Consider the following 25,602-nt stretch of genomic DNA (forward strand, 5'->3'; position numbering starts at 1 on the left):
CACAGAGAGGCAGGTCCTGCCTTCAGGCTGCTCTGAATACATGAGGACTTTCTAGGAGTCCTTGAGGGTACAGGGACAAGGTTGGGAAGCCTCCAGCATCCAGGAGGCTCAGGAGCAAGGACACGGTAACAGAGAGACCACCAAGAAAAGCTATGGTCGCTGATAAGGTCGGCGCACTCTAAAAAGGTCACAGTTATCTCAGGGATTAGGATGATGGGTGAGTTATTGTTATATTTTCCAGATTTTGTCAAGTGAACAGTGAAAAAGTGGTACATTCTGTTTAAAAATAGAGTGGTACCTTATAGGATTAACACAAATTTACCCAAGGATGACCATTATTGATATCAACTGTGTTCTCCAGAGATCTGTGAGCTGGAATAGGGGTTCTCCAGACCCTCATTTGAGCCTAGAAGAGCAGCCCCTGTCCACTGGCTGGACCAGGACCCAGGAGGATGCCACCGTACACAAAGACCAAGCTTGGCAGATGCCAACGGTGTCCCCAGTGTCAGGAGCTGAGGCTATTTCTAGTTCTGCCTGCAGTGCTGGTGGCCTGAGGAGGAGGTCCAGCCTTCAGGAAGTCCCTGCTGAACCACTGGCACCTACCCAAAGGGCCAGTGTCTCTTACTTAGGTGAGCCTTATCCCAGGTTCCTGCTTCCAAACTCCTTCCAGACACAAGCGAAACCTGCTGCTCCGAAAGTAGAGAACTCTTTATTATAAACCCAGGATACAGAAGGGGAAATTATAAACATAGCCATTTCTCAGCTCTCTGAAATTCTCACAATGAATACAAAACAGTTGTAAAAGCTACTTTCTTGAAATTGTTTTAAAATACTCTCCAGTATCAAAGTGTAGATAGGTGCTTGGTAGCTAAGTGCTTTATCAAGATCATCCTCTGGAGATCCTGAGAGAAGCTCCCTTCCCCCAGCCCTTGCTGGAGGTGGAGCAGAGAAGATGAACATTTCCTGTTAGATTTAGGGTCCCGGGTTCTGTCCTGGGGCAGAGACTTGAGACCATGACATTTTCTCCTTGAAGGAGAGCTTGAGGGAAACTAACATACAGATCCTCCAGGGAGGGAAAAAAAACAGCTGTGTCACAGCTGACTTGCTGTGTGAGTTCAGGCAAGCTCTGTTCTTACTCTGTGCTTCACTGAAGGCATAAATGCTGGCATATTGGGTCCTTTCCAGAGTCTGGTTTCAATGAGGAAGAAAAAAAGAGAAGAAGAATTCGAGTGTCCCATCTTTGTCCAGGGTCAGGCCCCCTTTATGGTGGGACTGTCCCACGTGGCTGTTCCTGGGAGCTGTACCCAGGGAAGTGTGTGCATGAAGATGCCTGTGTGCGTGTGTGTGTGTGAGGGTGCGTGGGCACGTACGTGTGTGTCTCCGCATGTGAGCTTGTATGTGTCCACGTGCCCACAAGCTTTGGGGCAGGAGGCTCTTACATGGTCACTGTTTGTAAACTGGTCCCAGCAAACAACTTTAAGGCAATTAAGGCACAGAAGATTGGTGAGAAAGCTCTCCGTGGGTGGCCGAGGAAGGAAGGCTTCCTGCTTACACCGCCATGGTAACCCAGAGCCCAAACTTAATGGAAATGCCGGAAGTCGAGATCCCATCTGATGCCAGGCGGAGCTGAGAGCAGGATTACAGGCACTCAATAGGTGAAGAGAAAAGCAGCCCCAGATGTTCAGGCTGGTCTCTTGGGGACTTAGCACACTGAAGATGGGCAGAAGCTGGGAGAAGTCAAAGAAGCAGATGAGAGGTGGAACCATTGGGGAACCTCCCTGTGTGGACCAGCCTGCTTCCCCATTTGCCCCCTGGGGCAGGAGGAAGTGGGATGTGAGATGGGTAGCAAGGTCCAGAAGTGTCAGTAGGCACCTTGTGCAGTGGTCCCAGCAGCGGGCAGCAAGTGGTCCAGGCAGCCAGCTCTCTCAGCCAAGATTTGTCTCTCCAGGAGACCCAGAACAATACTTCACCATTTCCCACAGTGATTCGAACACAGCTCCTGCCTGTTCTGCCCACCCTACCTAGTTCTTAGATGGAGAAACTGAGGCCTAAGATGTGTGGACAAGTCAGAGCTGGCTCTTCTGGTCCTCCTCTTAGTCCCAGCTGCCTCTGGTTTTCACCATCCTGGCTGATAACCCAGCAAGGGGACGTGCCATTTGCAGCCACTGGTTCTGTGCAGGACCTGAGATGTGATGCCCAGATAGGTACTGGGGCTGCAGATGTGTCTGTGGAGTTGGCATGTCTGGGAATTCAGAGGCAAGTGGAGCACGGATTCCTCCTACAACTGCAGGTGGAGGCAGGGGCAGAAGTCCACGTACAGGCAGATAGATGCACACACACCTAGGGTCCCAGGGCTGTTCAGGGAAGGGACAGAGCCTTGGCAAGGCGAGTCCAGAACCAGGACTTGGTGCAGGGGTTGGTGTAGTCGCAGACAGTGATGAAGCGCAGGATGCTGGGGAACTCTTTCTTCATTGACTTGTACTTGATGGGGATCAGTCGCTTCTGATGGGCACCTGTAAGCCAAGGGGTGCAGAGCTGGCACCAGGCTCTCACCCGACAGTGGGGTAGGGCTGGTCCGCAGCCCAGGGTTAACAACAGCCCTCCCCCAACTAAGCACCCCTGGCAAACATTCGCCCACACCAAGGGCATTTGTGCACACACACTCAGATGGGCAGTTTCTAGGTGCTGCATTCATGGCCCTTGGTGACTGAAGGCGGGCATATTGAGGCCCCGCCCACCCCTCTATGGCAAGGGCAGGGCTGAGCTTACCTGGAGAGAGGCTGAGTGCAAACTTAGTCTGGAAGTCACATTCCTTACTTTGCAGGTAATCGTCAGAGACAACCACTACCATCCGACGGCACCTAGGGGAGAGTGGGCAGGCTGTAGGCACTGTGTCCATCTAGTTAAGCACACCCACCGGGGACAGCCTTGGGAGGAGCCCACTATGTGCAGGTTAGATGGGCTCCAGTGGGGGGAACCCCAGCATCTGGATTTGCGCACCCACTCACTTGCCCCCTGGCCACCTAGCCAACCTCTTCTCAATGAGTTCACTGGCGATGGACCAGACACAAGTGCCAGGCAGGACGTCACGGTCAGACACACACAACTTCAGCCGATAGTTTGTCTGTTCCAGCTGCTGGATCATTTCCTGCACGAACTGGATATCGCTGGGGCAGTAGCAGATGAAGGCATCAAAACGCTCAGGCATGTGCCCTGGGTGCACAGCACAAAGCTGATGGTTAGAGCTCAACAGGAAGGCTAGGGAGGAGCCCAGCCAGGTGCCCGAGCCTAAGCAACCCTGGTCCTGGACTCCATAGCAATCCTGAGATGACACTTCTCAGAGAAAGTGCCCTTCCCAGGAGAGGAAGATGAGCGCCCCTCCCACCCCGAGCCTGCTCCCAGGCCAAGCCCTAGGTTGACTATGAGACAGACACACAACTTAATGAGTCTTATGGCAACCCAGAGTTAGGACTATTATTCTTCCCATTTCGTAGGAAACCTAAGCTCAGAGAGATTAAGTGACTTGCTCAAGGTGCCACAGCCCGCCTGCTTTCAACATCCATGCTCTTAACACCGCAATGTCCTATGGCCCGGAGTGGGGCGATACTGGGCCCTTACCCGTGGGGTCATCACGAGTGGTGATGCCCATCTGCTCTGGGGTCCGAGGGATGCTGCTGTCTACAGAGTCCACCTGTAAAGGCTTCTCAGAGGCTTCCTGCTGCTGCTTCAAAATATACTTTTGGCAGTCCTCCTCTGTGGGGAAGAGGCAAGTTGTGGCAGGCTCTCCAGGGATACTCCACACCTCCACTCACAGTCTGGTCCAGCCCCTGTCCCACCTCCCTGATCATGTTCAGGGTTCTCCAGCCCACAGGTACCATCCACAGTTCAATAGCTCTGAAAGGGTGAGCTCTGACCTGGCTCTGGCCATCCTCAAGAGATGTCAGTGATTTTCTGGCCATGTGGGAAGCCATCAAGATCAGGTTTGTGTCTCTATCCCTTTACCCCCCTGCCACCCCTCCCACTGTCCTAGGGCTCCTGAGCATAGAACCCGAGGTCGTCGTCTTCTAGATTCCACGCCTGATGTGGCCTGGACATGTAAGAAGGGCTCAGGGGACCTAGTGGTTATGTGCAGTGAAGGCAGTGGCCCCAGCCAACCAAGCAAAGTGGCTGTCTGTGGGCCACTATGCCCATGCCTGTGCATGTGTATTATGTGTCAGCGAGTGTCAGGAAGGGATGCATTTCCCAGGGACTTGAGATTTCCAAGACTGTCAGCTTTCAGTCCTTTGCCTGCCCTGTTGCTCTACTTGAAGCAGTCCCAAGCCCCTCACAGAGGACCCTGATTCTGACTCCTGTGCCAACGTGGAAGTCTTTGCTTTGCCTAAGCTGTTTTCTCTCGGTTCTCTGCCTTACCCGGCCTTCACCTTTCTCCAGTGCCTACCATCCCGAGTGTTGAAAAGAGGGAACTGCTCTTACACGGTTCTCCCTCTACAGGCTGCCTCCAGTGTCCCCTCTCCACCGCATCCCCTCTTACCATCCCCCGCCCCCCAGGTAGGAAAGGAGAGATGGATGCTGAGGCCGGTGAAGGTCAGCTCCTTCATCCCTCTCCCTCGGGCATGGGGCCGGGAAGGGGGCGTCCTCACCGATGCTAGGGCGCAGTTCCTCCAGCACGTCGTCGCGGCCCAGCTTGGAGAGCAGCTCGAGCAGGCGGCCCACCGAGGCGCCCGGACGTCCCTGCCAGTCGTCCAGCAGGCTGCCGGTGGGGTCGGCGTGCGTCTCCAGCCGCCGGATCTCCAAATACTCGAAGTCCATCTCCTCCGCCAGCACGGTCCAGTCGGCCGCCACCTGCGTCCGCACGTTTAGGAAGAGCGACAGGCGGCGTCGCACTCGCACGTTGAGCGCAGCCAGGGGTAAGGAAGACATAGAGGGGGCGAGGGGCGCAGACTCTGAGTCGGGGCTTCCAGTAGACATGGCGGGCGGTGCTGGAGCCGGAGCGCGGTCGAGTCGGGTCGTGGGCCTGTGCTTCCTCCTTCTCCTATGGCCACCCCTCCCGCTCGGCCCCGCCCCTCGGGTTTCTCTTTCCGAGAAGCACCGCCCTGTCCTACAATCTGGAGCCCCAGCAGATGTGCGGAGGCGGGAGGGGGGACGACTGACCTCTGCCCTCGGGATCTCCGCAGCGAGGGGGCGGGTTGGGGATGTGGAGGTCGAGGACCTGCTTTTTGAAGTCTACGGAGGCTCCACCGATCTGTCTTTAAGGGTCTGGTGCGGCGGCAGTGGGAGGATGAACTCCGGAGATTATAGGAAAGAGGGGCTTTGCTCTTTGGGATCTTTCCATTGGGGATCCGAGGGGTTCACACCGTCCTGCCCTTGAGGATGGTGGGGAGGTAATAAGGAGGGAGGCATCGGCATTGGGGAGGCATTCCCCAGTTTGGGGAACATTCAGTCCTGCCTCTAGTGCTAAGGGAAGCCCCTGGCTGTACACTCAGAGGCGGAGGTGGAAAAGGCATATTGCCTTCCGGAGCCTGAGGCATGCCACGGCCCTGCCCTTGAAAGGTGAGGGGTCACCCCATTCTCCGGAGTTGGGAGTCACAGGATGCCCAGGCCTTTGGTGACTGTGAAAAAGCCAGTATTACTCTCTTGGCGTCTAGGGAAACATTGCCACTGAAAGTCAGGCAGGCACCTGGCCTTGCTCTTTAGAATTGGGGACTGGGGACACAGTCCTGACCTGGGGAGCTCTGGTTCATTCATTCATTCAATGGATTTTTACTGATCACCTGTTAAGTGTCAAATATGTTGTTGGCACGCCGGATACAGTGTCCCTCTCTGCCTTGGTGGAGACCCCAGCCTAGTTGGGAGAGTAATCAAATCATCCCAGATGACTGTAAAATTGGTTTTTGTTTTTTGTTTTGTTTTGTTTTTATGTGTATGGTGCTTTCTCTCCAGATAGGAAACTTGTCACATCTCGGCACCTTGGTACAAGCCGTTCTCCCACCGCCCCAGGGTCCCAGATTCCCTCAGTCTTCCCAGGAGACCCCAAGAGCGTCGGGGTAGGCTCTGGGGCGTCTCGGAATTATTTAGGTCCCCCAGCTTGGAGACAAAAGAGAAGGCTAGAAAGGGGGAAGAGGAATTAGCCTCCGGAACTCCTTCCCAAGAAAGAAGCTGTGGGAGGGGGGCGCCCTGGCCATCTCTCCTGTTTGGCGGCCGGCATAGTTTAGTTGTAGGGAAAGGGACCCCTGGCAGCTGCAGAGTACGTTTCAAGATACCAAAACTCCTCGAATTTGGCAGTAGGCGGGGTTGCAAGTAGAAAGGTCCGCATTTCTGGGCGGGGATTCGGGAAAGTTCACCTCGTCTGGCAGCCGTTGGCTACTATAGGAGAGGCTTTGGAAAGATCCTTTTGGGTCCTGCTCTAGGGGGTTGGGTTTGCGGACCTCAGGCAAACTCACTTTATGACTGGCTGAGGCGGGAGGAGGGCGGGACTTCTGGAGGGGAGAGCTTGTCCGACCTGCACGGCCGTGGGCGGGGCTTAAGCTTCGGGTCAGAGGTGCAGTTCTGCGCCTGCGCGGGAGATGTCTGTTGGCTCCAGCGCTCAGTTCCCGGCCGGGAGGGAGTCCACTGGGCTAGCTACGCGATGCTGAGGCTCCAGGTGGTGCTCGGCCACCTGAAAGGCCAGCCCGCTTCGGCCTCGGAGCCGGCGCCGCAGGCCGCGCCGTGTTGGAGCGGCGCTCCGCGGGCGCCGGCCGAGGACGTAGTGGTGGTGCACGGGCGCCGCACGGCCATTGGCCGATCGGGCCGCGGCGGCTTCAAGGTGAGGCTCCTGGGCCCGGGCGCCGGGTGTGAGACAGCGGCCCGGGGCGGGCTGGGGTCTGGCTTCTCTGCTTGGTTCTCCTCGGCAGCAGTGTTGGCTCCGCGCCCGAGCTGTGACTGCTCTCTCTGGTGGGTCTGGGGGAGCGGGAGTCCCAGGAACCCCGAGCACCGCCGCCGGCCGGGGGTCATCGCGGCCGTGCTTCCCGCTGCAGGACACCACCCCCGACGAGCTTCTCTCGGCCGTCATGACCGCGGTTCTCCGGGACGTCAAGCTGAGCCCGGACCAGCTGGGGGATATCTGCGTGGGTGAGCACACTACCCAGGCCCTGCGCTCGGTCCTCCGTGCCTTCTCATCCCGCCCCCATCTGGGCACTTCCCAGGTGTTTTCACTGAGCGGAATGCCGACGGACTTCACGCAGTTGAATTTAATCATCCCTTTAGGGCTATAGACCCCACCCCCCTCTCCTGCCTGCCTGCCTGCACATTCTGCGCCCCCTCCAAGCACATTCTGCATAGTAAATGTGATAGAAAGCAGGGCTCTCAAGTGACATTTCAACGCCAAGGCATCTGGCACAGGGGTTTCAGAGCACCGTAGGAGACAGGAGACGAGGGCTCTCCACCCATCTTGATGTCTTATCCATGCCTTGACAGAATAGAGGGAGCATCAGAAACCATCTAGTCCAGCCCCTCACTTCCAGATGGAGAAACTGAGGCGTGGGGAATTTGTAGCAGAGCTTGTGCCTAAATCCAGGGCCTGTAGACCCTTTTCCTCCCACCCATGCTCCTCTGGCCTTGAAACATAACATTATATGCAAGCATCTCATCCCATAGGTGCCACCCCTAGGCCGGGAATCACTGTTCCACCCCTGGAGTGCCAGCAGGGCTTGGTGGAGGACACTCAAGGGGAGGTGTGCATTTTCAGAGACACTTTCCTAACTGCCAAGACTACTTCATTAGCCTTCAGTCTTTACACTACATTTTTCTTTTCATGTTATCTTTAAAGGCAGACGACCTTTCCAGTGTGTGCTGGATTGGAAAAGCAGGGTGCATGGGCAAGGGAGCTTGGGCGCCTTGGGAACTGGGTCTAGTCTATTGTCTAGAACTAGGACAAACTGCTGTATAGCTGGCTTCCTCTATTCCAGACCTTGAAATTCCAGTGTTTCTGAAGGAAGATCTGGAATGTCCCCTGTTTAATAATCAAAGCTGTATATTAGTGCCCAGGGCAGTGCCTGGCACTGAATAAAAGTCTCTTGTCCACAGGAAACGTGCTTCAGCCTGGGGCCGGAGCAGTTATGGCCCGAATCGCCCAGTTTCTGAGGTAAGCTTTTCTGGTTCGAGCTCTGGGTTGGTCATTTTGACTCTTGAGTGGGCTTCGGCCTCAGGGAACGCAGCTGTGGGTGGGAGATGATCAGGGTTGGATGCAGTCAGGATTCTCGACACCCTGCTTTCATGAACGCTACCTTTCCCCTACTTTGAAGGGAGGGTGTGTTCCCCGGCGCCGAGCCAGGACCAAACAGCCTTTGGGACCGGAGCAGAAGCTCTCTGTGGCCTAATTTTTTAGCCAAAGTCAGCTTTTTGCTTTGGCTTTTGTACATGTGAACTCTGTCCCCTTGTCAGGTAGATAACCAGGTAGGCACACTGAAGAGTGACTTTGAGCTTTTTAAAAGCTAGCTGAGCAAGTTGGAACCTCCAAAGCACAGCCAATCAGTAGAGACTTGTGAATGGGGCAGAAGTCTGGGATGAGGGGTAGCCCAGGAGAGGCTTTACCTAGGACAGGGCAGGAGGTTTAAATTATTTAAGAACCACTTAGCTGTGTACGCCTAGCTGCATGGAGAAGAAATAATGGTAACATTAACTAGTTAAGGAACAGGAAAACTGACAAAACTTCTAGACACAGAGAGGTTCATACTGCTTAGCCTGGAGTTCATAGACTCCCACCAGCTGCTTCCTCTTTCAGCCAGCCTGGCCGCCACTGTCTTCCTTAAGCTGCTCATTCTGTCCCCTTGCCGTGCTGTCCCCACCTCCTCTGTCTGCCCAAACACAGTTTCACTGTTTTGCCCTGACTTCCCTGAGCGCCCAGGTTTAAAATGAGGGCCCCTTCCTTTCCAGTAGCTAGCCACGTGCCTCTTCGTGATGTGCTCTGCCAACTTGCTCTGTTGCTGTCATTTCTGCTGGTTGCTTCACTCGCTGTGTGTGGTCAGGCGTCCTCTAGGGCACCCTCAGCGTCCCTCGGTGCCTCATACTGAGATGTTTAGTGAACACTTGGCAGATTGAGTGAAGGGGTGGGGACTTAGGGGACCTGGGAAGGGTTAAACAGGCTGCAGGGGCCTACGAGGCGATCCACTCAGCAAAGGATCTCAGCAAAGCCTGGCCTGGGCACTGGCCCAGGGCTTCCCAACCCTGGCTGTACGCCAGAATCACCAGAGTACTTTCACCCCTGAGATCCTGAGTCCACGGTTCTGAGGGCTTTGTACCCTTGGCCTGGGCAGGTTACACGTCAGCAGGGCGGCCCCACCAGCTTCCAGGGCTGGAACCAGTGTGAGATGCTCGGGGAACCCACCAGAACAAGGGATGTTGGAACATCTGGTGCCCGTCGGGGTTCTTTGTTCATCTGGGAACAGGCTTTCCAGAGAGAATGGGGACATAAAGGCCACGTGACTAGTAAGGCTGAAGAGCGGGGATGCTTTCTGGCCTCATGCTTTAGACATTCCTTTTGCTCTGGTTCTCTTGTCTCAGCAGCAGGCCCTCTTTTCTGCTCTTTAAGGGGAAACAGAGATGTAAAGTTTTCATTTTTGAATCTTCAAAGGAAGAGAAAGAAGGATTGCTATTGCCCAACCAGGCTTCTCTTTGAAACCAAGAAGGGCCTTCCCAGAACAGACCTCTCCCCCATATCCTCTGCTGTAGCTCCTCTCTAAAGGACCCAGATAATTGTATCTCATACATATTTCCTGAGTTTTTCAGATGCTAAAACCCACTACCAAATGGAAGAAATTAACTACTTGGTGATCCTGAGCATGTAGCCCCCAGACCGTCTGGCGCCTTAGGAATGATCACTATCTGTCAGAATCAGTCAAGCTGATCACGTGCCCTGGAAGGCTCTCCCTCATCTGGCCTTTAAGAATGCTCAGCCTAAACCCTTTGGGGAGTTCGGGGTGTTTTGCACACAAGGCACAAGTTCTCCTTGCTTGGCCCTGCAGTAAGCCTTTCTCTGCTCCAAGCTCTGAGGTTTCGGTTAATGTTTGGCCTCAGTGTGTGGCAGGCACACGAACTTATGTTCGGTGACATCTTGCCTTTGGGCTGTGCTTGGCCTTGGTTGAGGAGAATCACAGGGTAGAAGGATGTGTGCTTGTGGGGCCCTGGGTAGCAGCACCTGTAGAGACGGGGTTTGCCCAGTGTGAAGTCAGGGCAGGGCTGGGTTTGTTCCCCTGGTCTTTCCACCCCCTGACAGGGCGGTCATGTTGGCCACAAGCCTGCTTTCCCTGAGAGCCTGGCCAGGGAGAGGGGCTGACTCTGTGGTCTTGCTTTCTGTTTCAGTGACATCCCAGAGACTGTGCCTTTGTCCAGTGTCAATAGACAGTGTTCATCGGGACTCCAGGCGGTGGCCAGCATAGCTGGTAAGTTGTGACTGGTGGGGCGCCCACTGCTACGGCCTGGCCTTGGTCCTGGCTCCGTGGGTTTGGGTCAGCAAAGTCATCTGCTGGGCAAGCAGTAAGGATTTCGCAAAGGACCATAACTGCAGAGTTAATGAAAGCCCCTCAGTGCGTCCCCCAGCCTTTTCTGGACACTCCTGGGCCTTCCATCTCTGAAGCTGGGGCTGAGTCCCACTTAGAGACCAGGTGGGGAAGAGGCTCCCCTGTTCCCAGGACAGATGGACTCTGGTGATGTTTATGAAATGCTTTTGTTGCAGGTGGCATCAGAAATGGGTCTTATGACATTGGCATGGCTTGTGGGTAAGAATTTCTTCCTGCTGGAGCTTATTAACCCAATTTGTAACAGTGAAACTAATTTTCATCTGCTGAGTTCTCAGAGCCCATGATTTCAGGATTCTCCCCTGGCCCTTTCTGGCAGCTGGCTGGGAGTGGTTCAGCTTATAAGCAGCCCCCAACTGTGACTGCTCAGGAACCGCCCACACCTCTCAGCACCTGCCCGAGAGGAAATGGGCTTGCTTTCTTGGAAATCTGGCTGGAAATGTGGGCAAGCATTTTGAGAAAATAGAACACGTGGGTTTCCTCCTGTGGCCCTTGCTGATTCCTGATTGCTGATGAGAGAGAGACAGCAGCTTTGTTCCCCCTAAAGCTAGGGACAGTTGCCTCCTATAGAACTAGCTTGTTCATTTTAGCAGGCTGTCTGTCCCCTACCCTGACTGAGGTGGAAACTCCCAGCTGTCTCCTGCGTTCTGAGGGACACGGTCAGGTCTGTGGTGGTTTGGTTACTGTCAACTGTGACTCCACCTTTGGCTGCTGCACACGGAGCCACAGAAGTTGAACTGGGCAGCTCCTCCAGGGATGGCGAGAGTGCCAGGGCCCAGGCTCCCGTGAGCACCAGTGTTGGGAGGGCAGGCCGAGTGAGGGCTGTGGCAGGCTCAGGGAGGCCAGTGGCCCCAGGGGTCTTTGAGTTTCTCTTCATGGCGTTTTTTTTTTTAAATATTTTATTTTTATTATTGTATTATTTAACTAAAATAATGCAAATATATATTTTATATAATATATTCATAATATAATTTATATATTTATATTTTGTGTTTATTATATAGTTTATTAAATATATAAATTATATAATACGTATTTTACAAACATTTTATATAAAATATTAATATATAAAAATTACTTTTAATATTTATTTCCATTATTGTATTTAACTTTTATTTTGGTGTAGTGGGGAGGTAATTAGTTTCATTAGTTTTATTTATTTTTAGAGGAGGTACTGGGGATTGAACCCAGGACCTCGTGTATGTTAGGCATGCGCTCAACCACTTGAGCTATACCCTCCCCCCTTTCATAGCATTTCTTGATCGGAGCCTTTCTAAGCCATCTCAGAGCTGTGCCGATTGGCACTTGTGCTGCCCTGTGTCTGCACTTGTAAATAAACCCAAAGACCACACTGTGGGGACTTTGGCCAGGCAAAGTTCAGGCTGCCCTCTGATTTCTCTCGTGTCCCTCTGTCCTACTGGAGAAGGGAGGTGTGGGTAACCTGAGGAGAAGGCTGGAGGCTTCATGAGTTTCTTAGAGGATATCTGAATCCCCAGGCAAGTTAAAGACCACGTTACTAGGGTATTAAGAATCTGGGTCAGGACGGTCCCCCACATCACATGCTGACTGTTCCCCCTAGAGTTTGATGATGACAGGTAGCCTGGGGCATCCTACTTCAGAGTGGGCTCTGGGGCCAGACTGCCTAAATTTGGATCCTGGTTGAGTGACCATGGACAAGTTACTCAGCTTCTCGGGGCTTCTGTGTCCTAATCTATGAAATGAGGATAACTGTCTCAGCTCTGTTGAAGTTGATGAGAAGATTAAATGGGGTCATAACAGCAGCTAACTCTAGGGCATACATCCTGTGACTGACACTGTTCAGAGCACTCTAGTACCTGAAAAGATTGTAAAATAGCACGGGGCACCTGAAAAGCATTCAGTTGAGGTTATGTGTTTTATCATCCTTTGAGGCCTTATGTTCCCCCACCTCCTGCAGGCCCTTTCTGGCCACACTAAGCTGAGATCTCAGCTTTCCCTCTGCTACCAGCACCTCCTTGTCCATGCAGGTCAGCCTGCCCTTTGATGTGCAGCTTTTAAAATACTTGTCTCTTCTCTCTTCTGAATTTGTGGCCCCTGAGGCCAGGGCCAGGGCTTGTTAGCTGTGTTTCCCCCACGGCGGTGGCCAGCACTAGGCTGCTCTCCCAGGACCTGCCCGCTGGCTGCAGGAGCAGTTGTGTTGAGGAAGGGTGGCCCTGCCCAGGAATGTGGACCGTGCAGCAGTCTGCCCTGGGCGAGGGGTGGGGGTTGTTGAAGCCCTGCACCGCCAGCTCTGCTTGCTGGCCAGTGCCCCGCCTGGGGCTCCCAGACAGCCCATTGGATTTCCCAGGGTTCCCTGACTGCTTCCCAGCACTTGGCTGATGCACAGCTGTCCCTGGAGAGCCCTGCTAATGACGTCCTCCTCCTCAGGGTGGAGTCCATGTCGCTGGCTGACAGAGGGAACCCTGGCAATATTACTTCACGCTTGGTGGAGAAAGAGAAGGCCAGAGACTGCCTGATTCCTATGGGGTGAGTGCCCACCCGTGGCTCCTTTCCCCCAGGCCCCGTCAGCTCCCTGCCTGGCCCGGAGCAGGGGTGCAGGAATTTGGATTATCGTGTGGCCTCCTGCCTTTGGGCCTGGTCTGTTCTGCAGGGCCTCTGGGGATGGGACTTAATGCTGCCCCTGGCTGCCCTTTCCTGAGGCCCCCAAACTTCTCTGTGCCTCTGGGTTTCCAAAGGCAGCGCAGCCTGTCACTCCCACCCTGAGGGGCTCGGTCACACTAGGCATGAGGCAGCTACACTCCAAAGCCCTGGAGGCCCAGGAGGTTGATGAAGGGGGTGGCCATGCTGATGAGGGAACGTGGGTCCTGTCTGTGCAACATCAGAGGCGCGCTGCCCGGGCACAGCACCTGAGCTCTGCAGCAGTGTCCCCGAGCTTCAGGCCAGCCCCAGGATCTGTGGACGGGTGTCCGGGCTCCACTGGATGTGTTAGATGTGCAGCTGCCTCCACATCCACTGACCCTCTCTGAGGGGCGCCTGTAAAGCCAGAAGCCCAGGCTGGGAGGCCTTGCTGTGGCTCTGGGCTCCTGGAATGAGGGTGGGCTCCAGTTACGGGGAGCAGAAAGCCTGGGGGTGGCCTTCCCAGAGGGAATTTGGGAGCCATCTCCCCACCGTAAGGCAGTTTTCTTTGAGGCACAGGAGAAGCTGGCCGAGTAGCCATTTAGCACCCCCCCCACACACCCTCATCTGCGCTGGTCTCTGGTGCACAAGCTTCCCAGGGCCCCTGACTCCCTGCCCGTACCCCTGCTCTCCGCCCTGCGTCACCGCTATCTCTCCAGCAGGGACTGGCCTTCCTGTTGTCCCCTGCCTATAGCCCTGGGGGCCCAGAGTTCTAAGCACAGCTCTACAGCCTGGCCCTGGCCCCAGGCTGCCAGGCCACACACTCACTGTTCACTGTCTGTGTTCCAGGATAACCTCAGAGAATGTAGCTGAGCAGTTTGGCATTTCAAGGGAGAAGCAGGACACCTTTGCACTGGCTTCCCAGCAAAAGTAAGTGCTATTTGGGGTGGATGCTTCAAAGGCAGCAGAGTGAGGTTTCGAGGCTGTCCTAAGGCTATAGCTGGGCAGTGAGTGGTTTCCAAGCCTCATACCTCCTGGGAGGGCGAGGTGGGCAGGGGCCAGGGCCACTGTACAGTTAGCACCTCCATGTCCTGTTACAGTCTGTTCACCTTGAGCGTCTTCTCCCTAGCTGGGCCTCAGTTTTCCCATCTATTCATTGGGGGTGTAATGAGGACCAGGGCTCTTCACAAGTTGGCTGTTTGGTGGTTAGACATTGTAGCCACAGGTTTCTCTGAATAGCCGTCCCTCTGGAGTGTGGGGCTAGCACTGCCGGGGACCCCGGCATCCCAGCTTCTGGACCACTCCTGAGTTTGAGGGAGCATCCTGAGGCAGGGGCTGGTGGTGACATCAGAGGAACCCCAGGGGTTCAGGCTTCTGCGCAGGGGCGGGATAAACTTGGCAAGTCCCAGCTGCCCAGAGAGAGGACAGCAAAGGGAAGGTGTGGTATCCAGCCAGGTGAGCTTCTCTGAGGCACTGGTTCTTAGCCACTTGGGGCCAAGTACCCATTTGATCTTCTCCATGGGAATGCCCCTGGACCCTGATATTTTGCATATGATTGCAAGGATCACCCTAAAATGCCTTGTACTTTTACACTGTTTAATTCTAAGATTCATCAAGTAGTTAATATTGTCATTTTAAATAAGTGGAAACGTGGGGAACAGATGGAATCTAGCTGGTGGGATCGAACAGAAAAGTTGGCAGAACCCAGCCCAAATCTTCCTGGGGCTCCATCCTCAGTTTGGCTTAGTCCCTCTTGGGTGAAGGGCTCCAAGGGGCGCCCTCACTTTCAATCCTCTCCCTCCCCTTTGAGACTGGGATCAGCCAGGATCTGATGATCTGAGTGTGCTGGCCAAGAAGGCCCTGGAAAGCCATGGGGGCTCCCTGCCACCCCCCAGGGCAGGCAGGTAGTAGGGCTCCCCCAAGGTGAGCATGTTCCCAACTTTAGTAGCCTAAGTTTGCATGTCTTCCCCAAAGGGCAGGGCGTGGGGCTTCAGGGAGGGACCCCAGGAAGGAAGATAACCCCACGGGAGCCTGAGCCTGGCTGTCCATGGTGCTGGCAGGGCAGCCAGAGCCCAGAGCAAGGGCTGTTTCCAAGCCGAGATCGTGCCTGTGACCACCACAGTCCATGACGACACGGGCACTGAGAGGACCATCACTGTGGCCCAGGATGAGGGCATCCGCCCCAGCACCACCTTGGAGGGCCTGGCCAAACTAAAGCCCGCCTTCAAGAAGGGGGGCTCGACTACGGCTGGTGAGACTGGGCTAGGGGCTGCTTCCATGCTGGGTGTCCTCCCCTGGGAGCCTGGAGCCACCAGGCAAGGTGCAGGTGGAGGGTCTGGACCGCCTCAGCTTTGCCGTCGGGCCTCCTTAACGCTATGCTTTCCCTCCAGGGAACTCCAGCCAGGTGAGTGACGGGGCAGCTGCTATCCTGTTGGCCCGGAGGTCCAAGGCAGAAGAGTTGGGCCTTCCCATCCTGGGTGTCCTGAGGTCCTATGCAGTGGTTGGGGTCCCGCCTGACATCATGGGCATTGGACCTGCCTATGCCATCCCTGTAGCTTTGCAAAAAGCAGGTAAGGTGGCTCCTTCACACCCTAGATCACCCAGATCTAGGGATCTGGATCGAACTCTTGCCTTGCGTGCTGCTGCCAGAGGCGGGGGTGGGGGGCTGTGAGTGCTGCAGAGTGAGGGTGGGGCAGGCGAGCACCCCGTACCCCGTCCCTTCCTGACCCGACAGTGGGGAGCCACTGACCCCTCTGGAACAGACACACCAGACAGCCCCCAGGCCATGGATGGGGTGGGGCCCCGGGGAGACAGGCTGCAAAGGGGCCACTGGGACAGCTTAGGTCTCCCCCACTTTACCTACAGGGCTGATGGTGGATGACGTGGACATCTTCGAGATCAATGAGGCCTTTGCCAGTCAGGTGAGCCTTTGCTGCACCACACTGCCTGGGCTGCCCAGTTAGAGCCAGTGCGCTGGGGAGGGGGGGCTACAGCTACTGCTCCGTCTTCTTCCAGGCCGTCTACTGTGTGGAGAAGCTGAAACTACCCCTTGAGAAGGTGAACCCTCTGGGAGGGGCCGTGGCCTTGGGCCACCCGCTGGGCTGCACTGGGGCGCGACAGGTCATCACGCTGCTCAACGAGCTGAAGCGCCGCGGGAAGAGGTGAGGCCACTCCCGTGGGGGTGTCAGAGGGAGGGGGACATGCCTGCACCCACACACACAGCTGAGGGGACAGGGCGTGATGCCTGTTTTCCCCGAGAGCCAGCTGTGCGGGGGACCCTGGCGTGCAGCTAGCATCTGCCACCCTGTGCGTGTGCCCAGGCAGGCAGGCCCTGGGGTCTGGCCGCCTCTGTGCCCACGAAGGCCTGGGTCCCCCCAGATCAGCCTGGTCCGGAAAGAGCATGGTGGCTGGGCCTCTGCCCTTCGTGCCTTCACCCAACCAACACGTTATGCTTCCACAGGGCATACGGGGTGGTGTCCATGTGCATCGGGACCGGCATGGGAGCCGCCGCTGTCTTCGAGTACCCTGGGAACTGAGTACCCTGGAGCCCAGGCTCCAGGTGCTACCCAGTGCTCTGGCGGCCACACTGCAGAAGTGACACCTGGGAAATTGAGCACTGGAGGTGGGGGCAAATCAAGGCACTTCAGCCAACAATGCAGGAGCCGGGGAGGTATGAGGCCCCTCTTGCTAGGACAGAGGAAGGTCGCCCGTGTACTGCCTGGGGATGGGGAGTGCAGTGGACATAGTAAATGTGTCACCTTGTCTCAGCAGCCGTGGTTTTTCCCAAGGGGCCAGTTCTTGCTGTGCTGTGCTTGCCTCTGCTCGACCTGAATACTGATCCTTAACTGCCGCGGGCTCCACAGGGGTACGACCTACCCTTGTAGCAGCTGAGGACATAGGGCCTGGTAGGGGGTCCCTCCATCCCAGGAGCTGCTCAGAGGCCCTCCAGGGGGCGTCCCGGCCAGCAGACCTGTTCCTTAGTCCTGGGCCATGTTTATTTGCGGGCGGAGGGTGGAGCCTCAGAACTGGCAGGGGGACGCGTATCTCTCATCGTAGGAGCCTTGGCCGCGGAGCCGCAGGGTGCAGGAACTCTCACCAAGCACACCTTCCACCATGAGCGTGGACTCGTACAGCTCACAGCTCCTGTGGGGAGCAGGGCTGAGATGGCGGGGGGCCCTGGGCCAGGGCTCCGGGGGTGGTGGCGGGGGGCTGAGGAGGGGCCGCACCTGGCAGTGAAGGACAGCTTGAGTGTGATGGAGGTGGGCGGGGCGTGGACTGCTCGTGCCTCCAGCAGCCCACTGCATGGGGAGACCCTGAAGGCCACAGGGTCCTTGTCTGGCTCTTGCTGGCCTGCACGAGGAGAAGGGGACAAATGCAGACAGCTCCACACGCCGCCCCAGGGAGCGTGCGCCTCTGCTCCTGCCCAGCAGCACAGGGCGGGGGAACTGGCCATCTCTGCAGGAATTCCCAGGTGGGCCCAGCTGGGGGAGCCAGCCTGCAGGGACAGGGCACTCAGGCCCCTCCCTGGGTGTCTTGGCCCAGCCTCGAGGTGGGGCAGGCAGGAGGGCATGACATACCGGTCAGCACGGTCCAGTAGCTCCGGCAGCCGCTCAGGTTCATCAGATAGACCTCCCGGACCCGGGCCTGGTTCACAAAGCAGGTCCCGAAGTCCACCCAGCTGGTGGAGAGCTGCAGCTCAGGCACGGCCACAATGGCCCGCAGAGGCACCACCTGGGGGAGGGGGCAGAGCCTTTAGCTTGGTGGGGACCCAGGGACCTTGTCCAGTCCTGCTGGGCTCTGAGCCAGGCTCTCAGGGACACGGGTGCCCTATGATCCCAAGTCCTGAAGCTTCTGAGGCACGTACAGGCAGCACCACAGCTAGTGGAAGGGGGCCGGCACCGGCATCTAAAGCCAGAGGGTGCTAGTGGGATTCTGCACAGCAAAAGGGCGAGGAAGGTGCCATCTGCTCCCCTCCAATGCCCCCGCAGCCCCTGCCCTGACCCAGCTCTCTGGTGTCTGCTCCCTGATCGGGCTGCCCTACTGCCTTCCCCTTTGTCCAGTCCTCTGCTCCTCTTGAGCTGTGGGCCATCTCATCTTTTCCCTTGGCCTCTCAGCTCTCCTCCACACCACAGCCCTGTGACTTTCTGTCAGGGTCCACAGAACAAGGTCCTTGGTATTCTTACCTGGTGTTTGAAGTCCCACAGAAGCCTAAGAGATGGTGTGTCCCTCAGGTGCTCATCCCCACCCATCAGGCCATTTACTCCCTTGGCCTGGTTTCCCTTCTGTCTCCATTAAACAGTGTGCAGGCTTCACATGCCACCACCTCCAGGAAGCCGTCCCTGATTTTCCACCCTACAGCACCCCACCTGGCTCTGAGCTCCTAAGACAGGTAAGGATGAATGACACTTCTCTCCATATGCAAGGCCTCTTCCAGGGCAGACTTTCAGGGTTTGTCTTCCTCTGACCCCAGCAGAACAGAGCTGAGCACAGCCTGGTCCTACCCCTATCACCATGTGGGGCAGGCCTGAGACTCACCTGAGTGGTCTGGTTGCTATACTCCAGAAGCAGATTCTGAGTAAACACCATCTCTTTCTCTCCACTCGCGCTCTGCTGAATGGCCACTCCAGGCAGCATCTGGTCAGCTGGGAGCTTCTGATAGGAGAGCAGCTCCAGTGAGAGCGAGAAGGACACGTTCACCTGAACGGATGTGCATGAGCCATCACCTCAGGCTGCTGGGGTGGGCGGCAGCTTCCCCACCCAGTTCTGTCCTTCCCTGCACAGACCCTGCAGGCCCGGCAAGGTCCCAGATCAGCCCGCAGGGCCCAAGCAGACCCAGCCCTGCCCAGCAAACAGCCCAGCAGCACCCCCAACACCCTGCCTGGCGCACTCACTCCCTAACACTGGCTGTGCCCACCCTCAGGAGCTGAGGGGCCAGAGGGACAGATGACAAGCAAGCTGCCCTCCCTCTTGTATGACCAGGGCTGTGGGCAGGCCTGTAGGCCCAGGTCAGGCCCCTCTCTGTTCTGAGGACAGTGAGGAGCCTTTGCAGGGATTTAAGCAGGGGACACAGAGTTGCTTTGCCTTCCTCAGGGTCACCCTGGCTGCTCAGGGGAGTTTGGGAGCCAAAGTGTAAATTAGGCCCAACAGGATGGGGCTTAGACACATGGCTCCCCAACTCAGTTCTGTGGACCTACCTCCACAAATTTACCCAAGGCTCCTGTTAGGAATACAGGTTCCTGGGCCTCAGCCCAGACTTTCACCTCTCTGGAGGTAGCGCCTGGGAACCTGTGTTTCTAACAAGCTTTCTAAAGGCCACTGACATGTTGCCATGCTTGGAACCCCATGTCTTAGACCAAGATCCGGGTGTGGGGAGAAGGGAGACACGCTGAGAGACTGAGGAGGGGGCAACAGCAGGGCTCGTGGCTGGCTGGTCGGGAAGAGGACGGTCTAGAAGGAGGCGTTCCTGAGCTCTGGCCTGAGGAAGGGGTGGGGGGTGTGGTGGTTGCTGAGATAAAAGGCCACCACTAACAGGAGGCACAGGTGTGGGCAGGAATTGAGTTTGGGACAGAATTCTGATCAGGAGCCAGAAGCCTGGCAGTGTCAGCACTGGAGGGTGAGATGTGGAGTGCTTACGGGATGTCCTTTCTCCGGGGATCTTGGGGCTCCCTGAGGCATTTTTTTAAAGGATTTTAAAATAACTACTGGTAACTAACCCTGTAGTCTCATGGGTGCTCTGGTGGAATGGGACCTCTGGCTGTGCCCTGGGGCTACCTCTCCGTTTACCTCCGAGGAAGGGAGCAAATGCTGAGTGGGTCAGGGGTGCCCTGCTGCAGGTCTGTCTCCCCTACCTCCATGATGGGGTCTCTGGGGAAGCTGCATGACCAAGTACAGCGCTTAGGACGTGGCAGGTACCCAGTACCTCTACACTGAAGAATCCCTTTTGACAGAAGTGGACGGCATGAGCCAGGATTGTGCAGAGGGAGGCCGGGCTGGTGGGGGCTCTAAGAAGGCCCTCAGAGGGGAGGAGGGAAGAGGTGGGGGGCACCCAAACCCAAGGAGGCAGATGCTCACAGCTACCCAGAGGCCCTGGCATTCCCAGGACTCCCACCTCGAACGCTGCAAATCCCAGGTCCTCTTATCATGGATGCCCCATCAGAAGACAGAACATCACTTCGGGATCTGGTGTGCCTTATATCTACAGGAAGATGGTGCTCCTACCCTGGGTGAGGGCACGTGAGAAGGGAGGGTGTGTGCAACGTGGCAGTGCCCGCGGGACCAGGACGCTGGCCAAGGGGACTAAGAGGGGTCTGGTGTGTCCATGCTCATACATCTGGCTGTAGCTGCGTGTGTGGGCCTCCTGTGCAGAGGGCCGGTTGCTTGCTGGACACGGTGCGCCCTGATGCACAGGGCGTGGTGGGTCAGAGTGCAGCTTGCGTCTGGATGTCAGTGTCTGTGTCTGCGTACAGACCTGCGTGGGGGCCGTGGAGGTGCGCTGCCTGAACACACAGGTGCGCGTCAGTGGGGGGAAGGTGACCTCTGCCCACTGATCACAGAACCGTTCACTGACCAGCATGTTCTCCTGTGGGAAGAGCACCAGCTGTGGGCCCGCTGCCTCCGTCTCCTCCTCGCACTCCTGCTTCCAGCCGGGCCCAGGAGGCCTGCGGCTGCGGCTCGCCCCATCTTGAGAAACGGAGAAGGGCTTGGAGACCAGGAGCCGGAAGTAGTGTGGGATGTCTGTGGTGTTGGTCAGCTTCAGGTGGTGCGTGGTCACCAGCTCACTCAGCACCTGGGCAGCCGCAGAGGTTGGGGGGCCGAGGATGCACCTCTGCCCACTGGAGCCCATGGCTCGGGTTGGGGCTGGTGGGGACTTGGACTATAAGACCTCTGCTCCAGAAGGGCCTATGGGGACATCTGAGGTAAACTGGTAGGGCCAGGGTGCAGCACACTCACCCCAGAACAGGGCTGCTCGGGGATGAGGTCACTGGCCTGGTGCCGGAAAGCCATGCTGCCGCAGTAGTCCAGCTCCACACTCAGCCTGCCGGCAACGGGCACGGCTGGGCCTTGGGGGCCTTGGGGGCTCGTCTGGCGCTGGCCAGCCTTTCCCTGGGCTCACCTGCTGGCTGCTCCCTCCCTTCCCCTCCCCATCCTGGCCCCCAGCAGGGCGCAGGAAGGGCACTCCCCATCGGGGGCTGGAGGACGCAGACTCACTGTGCGGGCCGCACGTAGCTGTGCAGGTCCAGCCTCATGGGTCCCACAGCAAAGTCCTGCAGGCGGCGGCGCCTCCCTGGAAGCTCTCTCTCCACCTACCAAGCCCAAGCTTGAGCACTGGGGGTCCCCGAGCTGAGCAGGCAGCCAGCCACCCAGGCAGGCGACAGGCAGTGGTGGGGTCCCTCCCCTGGTCAGAAGGGCGCACCTCATCGTCCAAGCTCATGAAGCCCAGGGCGTAGCCAGTACACTCCACCTTGTGCAGGACCTCGGGCCCAAGGACCACAGGGGTGAAGGAGATGTGGATGGTGCTGCTGCCCCCGGCAGGGACCACCTGGCACAGATGTGTTAGCTTCAGCACTGCCTGTGCCCCTGCCCAGAGGGGGACGTTTCCAGGCAGCCCTCAGCACCGCCCCGACTCACCACCTGCTTGGGGCTGATGGAGAACAAGTGGTCAGAGGGCACCCCCTCGTGCCCCTGCAGGATGACTGAGATGACCTTCTGTGGGACACTGCCACTGGAACTGCCCTCGGCCTGTGGGCAAGGAGCCGCCGAGGCTCACGCAGGCTCCAGGCCCACCGGCCACACCCAGCAGCCTGCCCACCCACCCCCCTGCTCACAGACTGGGCAGCCTTGTGGCTGGAGTCGGAGGTGTCGGAGGGACTTGGTGACCAGGAGCTGCTGCTCTCAGGCGTCTCAGGGCACAGGAGGTCGTTCCCAGCTTGGTCCCGCAGCGGGAAGGGCGGCCCATAAAACACCAGCAGCTCCAGCAGCCGGTCCTCCCTGTCTTCTGGCGCATAGGTCTCCCAGTCCAGGCGGATGTCTGGGGCAGACGTGGGGGGAGAAGGGCGAGGAATAAGGAAGGAGCAGAGGACTCTCACGGGCCCCCACCTCCCTGCAGCTCCCCAGAGGCTGCCCGTTCTCTCATACTCGGGGCCTCGCTTTCTCTCTAATGCCACTTCCATGCTATTCTTATTTTTTAAAAAGTCCACAGCCTCATGCTATCAGCTGTATCACCCCTTGCCCTCTAGATCACAAGGTAAGGTTTCGTATCCAAATGCACAAATCCAGCTCCCTGTGCTCTCCCCACAGCCCCCTTTCCTTCAGGCCTATTTGCCGCCTGACTGGACCCTCCAACCCCCATACCCTACCTTCTCCCCTCCGTCCCTCAGTGCCTTTCCCAACAGGCAAGCCTTTGGGGGCTGCCATGTCAACTCTGCCCTGCTAGGATTCTATCTCTTTGCCCCCATCCATTTACTCACTGGGCAAAATCGAACCCTGGGTGAACAGAACTGACCCTTTGGGCCTCAGTGAGCAAGTCCCCCACATGCTGAACAACTTGCCACCCCCATAAATAGGTCCCCAACCTACATGGTACCCCCACCCTGCCCGTTCTCCTCAGCTCTCCCTCCCAACCTGCACCACAACATTGTCACACCTTCCCTGTTCTCTGACACCTCCAAGGCCTCTGACACTCAGTGGGTGGCCCCACCTCACCTCCCAGAAGCCCCTGAAGTCCTGTCCCGAGCCCCTACCTCTGTCAGCATCTACCCCATCACCGCCCCCCGCCCCGCCTTCAGTCCTGCCCCCACCCCACCTCTCAGGCCAGCCGCATCCCATCTCCCCTCTCCCCTAGCTGCTTCCCAATAGCACTTAAGCAAGGTCAGGTTCCCCCACTGTGAACAAGCTTCCCTCTGCCAGACGCCCCCTGCAGTGCCACCTCTCCTCTCCACAGCAAGCTTTAGGACAAATGGTCCATCAGCGCCTCCCCCGCCCAGTTCTCACCCACCCCCAGCTCACAGCCTGGCTCCGCCTGACCTCCCTTGATACGGCCCCCAGCACGCTGGCCAGCCCTGGAGTCGCACTCAATGCACTCAACACCCCGCCCATCAGAACAGAGCCTCTCCACGTGGCCCCTGCTGTCCTGCCGCCTCTGTATCCCCAGCTCCTGCACAGCACCTGGTGGGTACCTTAGGGGCTGTTGGCTGAAGGGATGTGAAAAGGTGTCTCCTGCAAGTGTCTGTCCCTTTGCAAAGTGAACCTGGCCAGAGAAGGACATCTGTGGACCATGGATCCTGGGAGACCCCAAGCCCTACAGGCAAGGACAAGTCCTGTCCTCAAGGATGCAAGTGGCTCTGACAAGCCCTCATGGGCATGGTCACTCCCCACCTTGGCCCTCAGGGGTCTCCCTCGGTACCACAGGCCACCTGGGTCCAGGTCACGGGCCATCAGCTTCTCTCCACCCCCTCTTCCCTCCCAGCCCAGGCCTCCACATGGCACAGCCTAGCAAGAGCCCCAATTTATCTCATGAGTGTCTCACCACAGGGGCTGGAATTATTCAGGCGCAGGATCCGGGTGACTGTGTCTCCTCCAGACACCTGGGTGCCGAACCTGGAGGCAAGAGACGGGGTTCAGCACAGCCGTAGCCAAGACACACCCTGCAGGCCAGGTGACCTCAGAGAGGAGAGCTGGGATTGGGACTCGGGCAAAGCGGGGGCCCCACAGTTGTCTATCTTTATCCTGAAGTCACCAAGACCCAGGCCTGGAGGCCTTCCCCTTGCAGCGCCAGGTGAACTGTGACCTGGGGCTGATCACTGCCCCAGGAACCCCCACGTCAACACTCGTCGCACTGACGGACCACACAGATCCCAACTCAGTGTGAGGGGCCTTGAGTCTGGCCCTGACCTTGGGCCACAATGACTACTTGCTACTTCTGTCCCTGCAAAGCCCTCTGAGATGTGCAGATTGCAGCCCTGTCCCCTGAGGCCTCTCTCCTGCAGGGTCGCCCTGTCCCAGGGCTTTCTTGCTGGGTGGTACCAAGTGGCCAGTAGCAACGAGTTGGCATGGGCAGCCTGGGATGGAGGCCAGAGGGTTTCCAGGATGAGAGGAGGAGGATGGGGGTGGGGTACCTGATGACAGGCTCCTTCTGGAACTGGTCAGTAGTGTAGAAGGTGGTCCTCAGGGAGCTGATGGGGCAGCCCACCACCGCCATGTGCACCGGGATGACTGTTGGAGGCAGGTCTCCCACCTGCAAACAGACACCAATCCTTTGTCACTCTCATCACTGGCTGCCACTGCACTCCCTGGATCCTCATCCCCTCCACGCCAAGTCCTCCTCTCCTGCACCCAGACCAGGGTCTCCACAGCTTGATCCCAGCAGGGCGAGGACTCTCTCCCCACTAATGCTCATCCCCCAGACACCCCCAAAGGCCTGGGGCCGCCTGACCTCCCAGCCCTGGCTTCCCTGCCCTGCCCTTCCATCTGCTCTCCCGCTCAGCCCCTCAGCCACACAAATCTCCCAGCCTGGTGGTCTTTGGCCCCTTTGATTAAATGCATTTGTCTTTTAAATGGAAATAACTGCTAGTAAAAAGTAATAAAAATTTTTAAAATTTAAAACAAAATGTGATACCCATAATCCGACCCTGACCCCCAGCATGACTCACTGTTAACATTTCTGTGTACAACTGTCTAGATAGATTTTTGTGGACATAAAACATACAAGCAAGGAGCATTCTGGGCGTGCTTTTGTTTTGGTAATCTTCCCTTTTATCTTAACAATGTCTGAAAATTGTTCTAATGAACTTTACAGCATCATTTAGTGGGCTGTGGGGAACCCAGCTGTATGGACGTAGCCTAATGTTTTTGTCCAATCTTCTCCTGACAGATGTTTGTTCCCTTTTACCCTCCCTGTTGTAAACAGTGCTAAGAAGAAAAGGAGCCCTGGTACGAAGATACTGATTCACATATCCACTTCTTTCCTTGGGGCAACTTTCAACGTGTGTCCCCAGCAAAGTGCAGAAGTGCCTCTGAAGCACACATACCCCAGCCGGCCCCACCAGGCACGGAGCACCCTTTCCCTGCACTTTCACTGACAACTTTCAACCTTGCTCATCTCATGAAAACCAGTGTTTCAGTGTGACTTTCAATTCCACTTCTTTAATTACCAGTGATGGTGACATATTTTTCATGTTCACTGGCCATCTGTATTTGTCATTCTACAATTGCCCATTCAAACCTTTTGCCCACTTGGGATGCTTTTGCCCCTCTTATTGTTAGTTAAGAACTCTTTGTATATTAAGGTGAACAATCCTTTGTCATTGGGTATAGCACAATTTAAAGCAAATATCTACCATATTTAATGTAACTAACCTGTTCAATTTACTAAATAGTTCACGAAAACCTCTATGCAATAACTAAATAGTGTTGGACGTTGTACACGTTTCACGTTTAGTATGGATACTAAAACTAAGAG

At 56.6% G+C, this 25,602-nt stretch overlaps 3 protein-coding genes across 11 annotated transcripts in view; 1 reads left to right on the forward strand and 2 right to left on the reverse strand.

The window, feature by feature from the left end:
* Positions 1-690: 690 nt before the first annotated feature.
* Positions 691-5,045, reverse strand: MYD88 (MYD88 innate immune signal transduction adaptor). 3 transcript variants are annotated; one of them, XM_064496742.1, is made up of 5 exons: positions 4,641-5,045; positions 3,619-3,753; positions 3,024-3,213; positions 2,770-2,812; positions 691-2,513 (listed from the first exon to the last, which is right to left on the reverse strand). In XM_064496742.1, the coding sequence occupies exons 1-5, from the start codon at positions 4,966-4,968 to the stop codon at positions 2,493-2,495; spliced, it is 717 nt and encodes a 238-aa protein (XP_064352812.1). In that variant the 5' UTR covers positions 4,969-5,045; the 3' UTR covers positions 691-2,492. The 3 variants fall into 3 exon arrangements, with proteins under 3 accessions (XP_064352812.1, XP_010980334.2, XP_010980335.2); XM_010982032.3 differs by having other exon boundaries at positions 2,770-2,861; positions 3,009-3,213; positions 4,641-5,044; XM_010982033.3 differs by having other exon boundaries at positions 2,770-2,861; positions 3,033-3,213; positions 4,641-5,042.
* A 1,494-nt stretch (positions 5,046-6,539) lies between these two features.
* ACAA1 (acetyl-CoA acyltransferase 1) lies at positions 6,540-16,915 on the forward strand. Its single transcript, XM_031469964.2, has 12 exons — positions 6,540-6,802; positions 7,014-7,107; positions 8,062-8,119; positions 10,336-10,415; positions 10,709-10,751; positions 12,957-13,055; positions 13,995-14,075; positions 15,206-15,396; positions 15,536-15,715; positions 16,011-16,066; positions 16,161-16,306; positions 16,606-16,915. Exons 1-12 carry the CDS (start codon positions 6,626-6,628, stop codon positions 16,679-16,681), a joined length of 1,281 nt encoding a protein of 426 aa, XP_031325824.1. The 5' UTR covers positions 6,540-6,625; the 3' UTR covers positions 16,682-16,915.
* Positions 14,725-25,602, reverse strand: part of DLEC1 (DLEC1 cilia and flagella associated protein) — a 77,954-nt gene continuing 67,076 nt past the window's right edge. For 3 of the 7 annotated variants that reach the window (XM_031469939.2, XM_031469936.2, XM_010982066.3), the window contains 12 exons: positions 24,260-24,378; positions 23,671-23,741; positions 21,971-22,173; positions 21,774-21,884; positions 21,559-21,684; positions 21,354-21,448; positions 21,096-21,180; positions 20,713-20,931; positions 18,681-18,842; positions 17,723-17,876; positions 17,372-17,495; positions 14,725-17,288 (listed from right to left, as the gene is read on the reverse strand). In XM_031469939.2, coding sequence (XP_031325799.2) covers positions 17,165-17,288; positions 17,372-17,495; positions 17,723-17,876; positions 18,681-18,842; positions 20,713-20,931; positions 21,096-21,180; positions 21,354-21,448; positions 21,559-21,684; positions 21,774-21,884; positions 21,971-22,173; positions 23,671-23,741; positions 24,260-24,378 — 1,593 coding nt within the window. In that variant the 3' untranslated portion in view covers positions 14,725-17,164. Of the gene's footprint in view, positions 17,289-17,371; positions 17,496-17,722; positions 17,877-18,680; positions 18,843-20,340; positions 20,614-20,712; positions 20,932-21,095; positions 21,181-21,353; positions 21,449-21,558; positions 21,685-21,773; positions 21,885-21,970; positions 22,174-23,320; positions 23,443-23,670; positions 23,742-24,259; positions 24,379-25,602 lie in introns of those variants that run through there. The other 4 variants (XM_064496733.1, XM_031469949.2, XM_031469948.2 and 1 more) reach the window with 4 other exon arrangements.

The sequence above is a fragment of the Camelus dromedarius genome, chromosome 17, assembly GCF_036321535.1.
Source record: "Camelus dromedarius isolate mCamDro1 chromosome 17, mCamDro1.pat, whole genome shotgun sequence".
In the NCBI taxonomy this organism is placed as follows: domain Eukaryota; kingdom Metazoa; phylum Chordata; class Mammalia; order Artiodactyla; family Camelidae; genus Camelus; species Camelus dromedarius.